Here is a 9,743-nt window from a genome sequence, read left to right as displayed (position 1 = left end):
TGATGCACTGACCAATGTTTTCATCGAACCGGTGAGGGTACTGGGTCACTGGTTTATCGGTCGAACCACTGGGTTACTGGTCGAACCGCATGACCAAACCGGATTAAACTGTATTAAACCGGATAACTCGGTTGAATAGACCTGTCATTATATAGGTATAAAACCGGTCGAACCGGATGATTCAGTCTCTAAAAAAATATAACTAGGTTTTAAATTTTTTAAAATATCATATCATAAATTCACAATTTCATAACTTAAATTCAAATTTTAAACAAACGTATCACACATAACAAAATAGTAAAAAATTACAAAGTCTAATTGCAAACAAAGTCTAATTACAACATAATCTAAACAAAGTCTAATTACAACATAATCTAATTGAATAGTTTATAACAAAATAACTCCAATGTGTACCAAATTTAATTCAAAATAGGATCCTCCTAAAAAGAAAATCAAATAAAATTCAATATGTTTATGCTATTTAAGAAAATTTATTAGCAAAGATAACAAATAGACAATAAAGTTTTTAATTTGTCACTAACGAAAAAAAACTATGTGAGAATGCTATTTAAGTAATACACTACTAAATATATTAAAAAAAAGTTTAAAAGAAATGTTAAAAAAAAAGTTAAAAAAAAAAACAAAAAAAAAGCAATTAAACAGCCGGTTTTCCGGTTTTCCCGGTTTTCACCGGTTCCCACCGGTTTGATGGCATACCCGATCCGACTATTGAACCAGACCGGTTACCTGGCCGACCGGTCCTACCGGCCGGTCCGATCCGGTTTTTAAAACACTGGCACTGACTGTGTAAAATATTTTTACACTGTTAACCAATCACCACTCATGTATTCAATTAAACCATTTTTTTATTTTAAAAAAATTTAATGACATGACACATTTATGATTTTCTATTTGCACATTTATTTTACACTGTCAGTGCAGTACCTTTTAACTCTCATTAAAAAAAACTATTGCAAGAGCTTAATTTTGCCTAAAGCAAATATTTATGATTCGTTTATCATCAAGTATTAATTTTGAAAATTTCTTCACCCACCTCCCAACCTTCTTGCCCACCCCTGGTGAATTTACCACAATACCCCTTGTTTCGGAAGTTCATTTCCGAAACTGTACTTTTTTTCTTAAAAAAAGTGTTTTCGGAAATGCATCTCCGAAAACGTGTTTTTTTTAATATAAAATATTGATTTCGGAGATGCATCTCCGAAATAAAGTTACTTTTTCAGAAAATGTGGTGTTTCGGAAGTTCATCTCCGAACGCACCCCCCTTGGGGAATTCGGAAATGAACTTCCTAAAATATGTCTGGACAGAAGAAAATGAAAAACAACAACAATTCGCTTTATTTAATCGGGTGAAGATTACAACGATAATATTACATATAATTAAAGTTACATATTGTTGATCACAGGTAGGTGGGGATGAGTCAACATTTTGATAACATCGTCCGCCGATCTTTGAAGTTTCGCGTCCAACTCGATCGGGCCTTTCGAAGAAAATCGGTCGAACGTTGTCCACAAAACCGCCAAATCTTCGTCGTTCTTGATCTCAAAAGGTGTGAACTTAATGCCTCCCTCGTCGTTAAGCGATGGCGAGCGGTACTCGAGCTTGACAACCTTTCGATTCTCGGGATAGTGCAAAAGCGTGTTGAGCGACGGTATCAACTCCGCAAACGGCGTGTCGCGCGAGAAGCGAAATTGGAACGGCATCGGGTAGCCGGTTTCAAAGTAGACGAATGCTAGGTGGGGGTAGGTTTGTGTCATTTGTGTTTTGTGATGTGGAGAGGATGAAGAAGAGTGTGTATTTATAGACTTATTGGAGCATTGATGGCCTAACAAACCTTATCCTGCATCAGGGGACATTTCGGAAATGAACTTCCGAAAATAGGAGGCAGACTAGCATATTTCGGAAGTTCATTTCCGAATTATGCAGAAACAGACATAAATTTTGCATTTTGTTGATTGCTTAGTGTGTTGTCTAAATTGAACATATGGAATTGACATTAACCATAAATTAGACAAGCAAGTCATAAAACATAATTATATTATAAATGTATTGAATCGGTCCGATTTTACATGATAAACAACAATACATACAAAAAACGATCCGGAACAAACTAAAATTCACCGAACCAATCGGTGGATCCTAAGTCCAAAATAGGCTCATTCTTCGACCGCTCTCTATTTTGCTCGCGCTCTTTGCTCATCAGTTCTTCAAACTCCGCCATCCTCGAAACGAACGGATCCGGCCAAGTCTCCGCCTCATTTGAACGATGTGCCGTCCATTGACAAGAAGTAGCCGGTATAGGACAACCCAGTTTCAAAAACACTTGAACGAAGTGTCGCGATCGTAGATACCCGATGCATATGATTCGGCCCGACGCGTCCAACGGCGGTCGACTATGAAGTGGAAAGAAAGTCTCACTTAGTCCAAACCTCGTCAAATCGATACACACCATATCATACGCACTTGCTATGAAATAAGTGATGTTTACCTGAAATTGTAGCTTTCTATGCTCCCTTTAACGTGATCAACGGTTTGAAACTTGATTTTAGGACGAAAAATGGATGGAGATTGATTGGGTTTTTGAGAGGGTTTGGAAAAGTGTTGGAGAAAAATGATGAAATAGTGAAGGAGGGAAATTTGTATATGCAGAAATATTTTCGGAAATGAACTTCCGAAAATATTAACGGTTTTGACATTTTCGGAGGTTCATTTCCGAAGACAAAAAAAATTCAAAAAAAAAAGCGCTTCAGAAGTTCATTTCCGAAGCAAGGGTAGTTTTGATTTTTCGCTGGGGGTGACCCCCATAGGGAGGTGGCTAAAGAAAAATTCTTAATTTTAATAAGATTTCAACTTTTAATAATAGATCTAAACACACATCGATGTGATGCCTCACCTTTTGGATGTTAAGTTCATAGAATTAGCTAAGATTTATAGGAATGATAACCATTTTGATGTGATGACTAAAACACTAGAAAGAGACAAAGTTTAAAATTTGTTACAAATTTACCGATTAGGCAGTTACTTCACCATAATTGTGATAATAGATACATGGAGTAAAAAATTATCCAAATATTTTAGTCAGTATCTCACTTATATATATAGAGAGTCATGTCATATTAAGAATATTAGGGTTATAAGAAGATAATGTTTTATTGAGGAAAAAGAGTAAAAAATAAATCATATTTTCATCCCAACTTAATTGTCACCATAGCTCTGTTATTAAAGATTTGTTCACCATTGTACTAATAAAAAAATAATTTGCTGATGAAATCCTAGAATACAAGGCAAATCGGCAATACCACATGATCCACAGTTGAAACAGCACATGAAAAGCTTTTCACAATTGGAAGAGATGCTCAACACATAACAGAATAAGTAATCAAAAGATAACTTGTCAAAGATTGATGTCTTAAAAGTTCACCTGCAAAATACCTTAGGATAACATTTTTCATGCTTATATATATGAACCCATCTTCACTAAGAAACTAAGAATCCTATGCTAATTTTTATGCGGTCATATGTAAAATGCACAAAGCTAAGAATAATAGTGTCAGATATACAGTAACATAAACATTTTTCAGTAAACTGTAATAACAATCATTACTACCACCACTATATATGTATGGTCCATTCAAACTGAAAAATTAATAAAAATAAAAAAATACTTAAATTTTTTTGTCATATTTAGTGACACATGAACATTTGATCTAGCATCCTAGTATCCACCCTACAAGAGTTTTATTGTTATACAGATCTAAACTTTCCTATACTTTGGGAAGCTAGCCACCTTTTTCTCCTCATTGGTTAAGTGATTTGATTGAACAATCTTCCTATCATTCCATTCCAATTTCTCCTTTTCATCTTCACTGCCAAGATAGAGATTGAAAACGGTTTCCTCATTTTAGGAAATATTTTCCTCCTTTATGTCACTATTTCTTCAAAACTAAACCTTCACATGACACTATCAACATTCATTATTTTCTTTCACTGTTTAAAAAAAAATCAAATCATTTGCATTGGAGTTTGGAATTTGGAATTGGAACATGAATATGGATACTTGATGTGTGTTGTGCTATGCATATCCTTACAATGACTATGAATACTTAAAAGGATGTATCATGTATCATGTATCATTTTCTATATCTGATGGTTCATGCATGTAATTAAACATGATATATGTTATTAGATAATAGATAATAACAGTATCACTTGACAATTATATGAGGACAAACTGAAAAGACAAATGTTAAGGTTTTTATCATGATGACTAGTTTGATAGATGAGTATATACATGTCCTACCTCTTTATAATGCCTTCAACTTTCTGAACCATAATTGATTGATTGTTCTAGCATTTCCATGATTGTAACCAAATAAAATATAAAAGACAATTTAACTGCGATTTAGCTGGTCATATGTCGGAGTACGGTTTCATCCATAATAATTCAAATGCTTGTGTTTTTAACTAAGTTAACATTTGTGCTACATTATTGTTTTTATGTGGTTCATATTCGAGTTTTTATCCTCAAAGAGAAAGAGAACTTGAGTTTTCCTCGTGGACAAGAAGATGTACTCATATTGGTTTTCTTCGATTATACTCTATCATGTTGTTTTGCTGATTTTGAAGCTTCATGAGAAATTGATAATTGAAGTTGTAGTGTCAGCTACAAACAAAGATTTGATTTGGATGTGTTATAGATTCTCTCTATGTATGATACATGGTACATTCGAATTAAACGATGCTGATTTCTACACCTTATCTTAAGGGAAGCAAAATGTTAAAAAAGTTCAACAATCTTATAAGTATAAAATAACATTTTTAATATATACAATTAGTCCATAATTCTCATGCTTTCCTCATACAATTATGTACTAATATCTTTAGTTTTTTTTTTTTTAGAAAAAATAATATACATTGACAGTGTAAAATAATTTTACACTGTCAACTAATCACGACTATAGCATAACTGATTGATAAATCCCAATTGAATGAGAGTGTAAAATTATTTTACACTGTCATTGCACTGACTTTAACCATTTTTTTTATTAATTGGATATTCTCTTTGCGCCCATATGATTCAAACCCATGATTCTATTTTTTTTAAAAGTTATCCGAGTTTCAAGGCATAAACATGAATTGAATTACTAACATTTCGGCGCGTGAGTCAATTCCTTGTCAACCGAGTCAATCTATCTTGAAGAATTTTTAATTAAATAAAAAAGAATTATCATTTTATTCAAGTAACATATTTGTCAATATTTTTTAATTTGTAATATGAACGAATAACGTGCCAATAATATGGATGTTTATTATATGGATACCATGCAATAACTTTATTTTGAAGCAAGTTGTGCATATTTTGGTACCACTAGCTAGTAGTAGTTAGTAACATAAAGATTTTTAGCATTAAAAATTAATAAACACTTATATTAGATCCGGGTCGTTAATTTAAAATCAACCGGTTCAAATTAGACATCTTTAAATAGTTTATTTAATTATTTCATGATCAAACGGTGGAAATTAACTCATTATTGAGTGACAGATCTAAGATGTTGGAATCTAAATCTATTTTAAGTCATCATGATAGCGACTTCATGCCTTCCTAACGTTTCTAAAACGAACTTTTTCGCAAAGTCTATGATATGTGCCCACTAGTTACTTTTTCAGTTCATAATAGAATCAAAGTGATTTCTGTATTATTGTATCATCACACACATCCTTCAACGTTTTACCTCTATCTCAATGTTACGCTACTAAAAACAATAAATGAAACATATAAATCATATTATAATTTTTGCCGACATTATTTGTGTAATATTTCCCCTAATCTTAAAACTTTTTAGAAGAAAAAAAGGTTGCTGACATATGAAGCTAGTTTGAGTCTTGCAAAACATCTTTGAAAAGGAACACTACTGTTCACTGGTCTGATATAGATAGATGCTTTTGGTCAAAAGAAATCCGATCCAAGGTAAACAAGGGTAGTGGGTGTTTGGTTTGTGAGTGAGAAAAAGTTAACAAGTTGAATACAAGTGGATACAGTTCTGCTATTTCTATGCTTTTTGTTCTTTTTCATTTGTTCCTTCGTCATCGGTATCCCCAACTTTTCACCACGTATATGTTTGTTTATCGTCCATATCCCCTTAAATTCTTCCTCATCAATGTTTCAATCTCATGTCTCATTTCTTCTACCATATACACTCTCGTTGATCATCCACAGCCGCAAATATTTCAGATGCACAAACCATTTATAATATGATATTAGATGGTATGTATATCTGGGATGTGCGGCCAGATGATCCAAGTCATTAAATTCAATGTTTTGATCTATTCATAATACATTAGCCAGAGTGAAAATAAAATAAAATAGAGACTTACAAACATAAGATTAAAGTAGGAAAGCACATAATGAACCAAATAAAACGTTTACATATACAACACGGTACTTGTAAATTAATAATTAACTAACTCAATCACCTGATTAATTAACTAATCTCACACAAACCATGGTTTAGAGGAAAACATGTTAATTAATTAAAATATTGATCGAGTTATAGTTTTTTAAACAAAGATGTGTTGAACGTGAACGAAGTTATGAAAACCGAATTCAAGCAGAAGCAGGTCTGAATCTTTGCCTACAAGAATGACACGTGATCTCCATGCAAGCGGAATCGACCTGTCTAGTTGCTCTTTCTTTGATCCTTTCTGCTTTCTCAACTTCTTCTCTGGCACGCTCCCACATTTGTCTGGCACGTGCGAACTCTGACTGCGCCATTTCCATCTCCCTCCGTGTCAGTTCCCTCACTCTCTCGGCGTACGCCTTTTCCATCGCGGCGAGGCGGATTTGCTCCGCTGCTTCCCACTTCAGTGCTTCCACTCCTTCGCACATCAGCATGGACGGTGGCCCGACGCTGATTGAGAGCTGTAGGTCGAGTGACGGACCGCCGCGTTCGGATTTTGACGACGAGGATGATCGGAGTCGGAGAAGAGATGAATCGGTGAGTGTTGAAGGTAGAAGATCGAGTTCTCTGTTCAGTTGATCCTCCATTTTTGAAAAAGAGAGGAAAATTAGGAGAAGAAAACTATTTGGATTGAGTAATGAAATTGAAGAACAAGTTCCGTAGCGGGAACCCATTTATAAACACCTCCACTTGCGAAACTACGACTTCACCCTTAGGTTTATGAAGAAGTGTTAAAATAAAGGAGGGTGAAAGGGTAATTTAGTTGAAAAAGTGGGGGCGAGGAATTTAGAGGTTGTGAAATTCCGTTATGAGAATGTGGAAAAGGAGGGAAAATAACGGATCACGTTATTTATAGATGTGATATGAGGAACTGAAAAGTTGAGATAGTGAAAAGTTTGTAGTATCTTTTTGGTTTCTCTCAATATTAATAGATTTTGACTTTTTCTTTCCTTTTACAGAGATGATGAGATAAAGTGTGTGTATGTGATAATTATTACAATCGCACGTGCGCGCGGGTGGCGGAATCACAAACTATATAAATAAGAAGATATTTCAATCTATTCCATAATAATCCTATAATAATCCTAGACACCTCCAAAATTTCATTTTTGCGTGTATTTTGAGAAGTTTTCTTTTTTTTTTTTACAAAATAAATTTTAGCGTAAATATAAATATATTTTAGCGTAAACAACGTAAATAAAAGTTCTATAAATATATTTACGAAACAATTCACTGTTAAATAAAAATATATTTTTAAAAATACACCTCCAAAAATAGTGGTATTTTTGAAAACAACACATTGTAATTGTATGCGTGAGAAACCCATTGGATGCAATGACAAAATCTCATAAATAAATAAACCAAATATTGTAGTACAGTATTATAGTTTAATTCCTCAATTTAAAAATTTATGATAAAATACTTTCTTTTTTACTTTTTAATCTTTAAGAATATATGTTGTTAACTTCTAAAATAAACTTATAAAAAAGTTTATAGACTTTTTATTTGCACTATATACTTGAAAGTATAATTTCTTTATATCACTACAAGAAAAGGGGTCCCTAGCGACATATATTTGTGACGTGTTATTCACGTGGGAAGAAAATGACTGTTCTGACGTGAATAACACGTCGGTATGTTATTTTAATCATTAATATTAACAATTACGTATTCACATGGGGAGTCAGAAAAAAATGATTTTAAAAAAAACTTGTGAAATGATTTCCACGTCGCAAAAGATAAAACAAAATTTTTAAACTTTGAAATCTGTAAATTCTAATGGTGGGAAAATAAAAATTTTCAAATTTTTAATTGTGACATGGTTTTCACGTCGCAAGCCTTTAATGCTGACTTTGAGTTGACATGCGCAGGCTTTGGCAGGTGAAGACAGATTGGCAATTCAAAATTTATTACCGTTGGCAGCTTGCGACGTGTCTTCCCAGTCAGAAATTAGCGACGTGAATTGAATGACGTTGCCAATTGGACCGTTGGCAGCTTGCAAAGTGGCCTCCCTGTCAGAAATTAGCGACATGGTTTCAATGACGCTGCCAATTGGACCGTTGGCAGCTTGCGACGTGTCCACCACGTCAGTATGTACCGGCTAGTTTTTCACGTCGCTAAAGCTTTAATATATTCTGCACGCAAACGCTTCCCCTTCCTCATTTCCCATTCTTCCTCTCTTCTGTATATTTCTCTCTTCCTCTTCTCATTCTCTTCCTCTTCTCATTCCATTCTCACACCAATTTTGAAGGTATTGTTTTATTTAGTTCATTTATATTTTATATTTTCTATTTAGTTTATTTATAAATTGTATTGATTTATAATTCTAACTTATTTTAATTTTTTTATTCAAAATTTTGAAGATTGGAGGAGATATATATTATAAGAATTGAACTTGAAGATTGGAGGAGATTAGAAGATTGAGGTATTTTTATAATTTTAAATCTGATATTTTGAAGTATATTTTTGTGTTATATTTGTGTTAATAGATAAATATTATATTTTTCTGTAATATTTGGATACATTAATTAGATTATTGAATATTATTAGGTTAATGTAGTATGTAATATTTGTGAAAATCGTATGTTTTTTCTGGAATTTTTGTGATATATTAATGTAGTATGGAATTTTTGTGATAATAGATAAATTGTATGTTTTTATAGAATTTTTGTGATATAAATTGTAGGTTATGTAGTAATTCATGGTAAATAGAAATATTTATGTTTTTTAATAAAACATATTATGTTTTTTATTAAAATAGATTTTGTTTAATAGAGATAATTTGTTTAGTTTACGGTACTATATATATTTTTAATCGAAATATAATTTAGTAAAAAAGAATATAATTTAGTAAATCGAAATATATTTTAAAATTTATAATATTTAGATATGTTATATTTTTTGTAAATAGATATAATATTATTAAACATAATTTATATATGTAATTTTTATATATTATTAAACATGATTTATATATGTAAGTTATGATATCTAATTAAACATAATTTATATATGTAAATTATATAGACAACATTTATATTATACAATTTTTTTTTAAATTTTAATGTATATTATTTAATGAAAAATAGAGGTTTAATATGTATTGGAAAATATAATATATTTTAAAATGGTAAAAAGAAATTTTAATATGTATATAGTATGTTATTATGTTAAAAAATAGTAAAAAAAATATAATATTATATTAATATATATTGGAAAATAGAATATTTTTTAAAATGGTAAAAATAAAATTTATTATATATGTG

General features: G+C 31.8%; 1 protein-coding gene across 1 annotated transcript; it reads right to left on the bottom strand.

Annotated features, from left to right (window-relative positions):
• Positions 1 to 6,526: 6,526 nt before the first annotated feature.
• On the bottom strand, positions 6,527 to 7,131 carry LOC131605707 (protein indeterminate-domain 16). Its single transcript, XM_058878035.1, has one exon. It carries the CDS (start codon positions 7,062 to 7,064, stop codon positions 6,624 to 6,626), a length of 441 nt encoding a protein of 146 aa, XP_058734018.1. The 5' UTR covers positions 7,065 to 7,131; the 3' UTR covers positions 6,527 to 6,623.
• Between the last annotated feature and the right edge of the window lie 2,612 nt (positions 7,132 to 9,743).

Source organism: Vicia villosa, linkage group LG1 (genome assembly GCF_029867415.1).
Source record: "Vicia villosa cultivar HV-30 ecotype Madison, WI linkage group LG1, Vvil1.0, whole genome shotgun sequence".
Classification (NCBI taxonomy): Eukaryota; Viridiplantae; Streptophyta; class Magnoliopsida; order Fabales; family Fabaceae; genus Vicia; species Vicia villosa.
The sequence above is the reverse complement of the archived record's forward strand: the minus strand, read 5'-3'. Positions and strand labels throughout refer to the sequence as shown.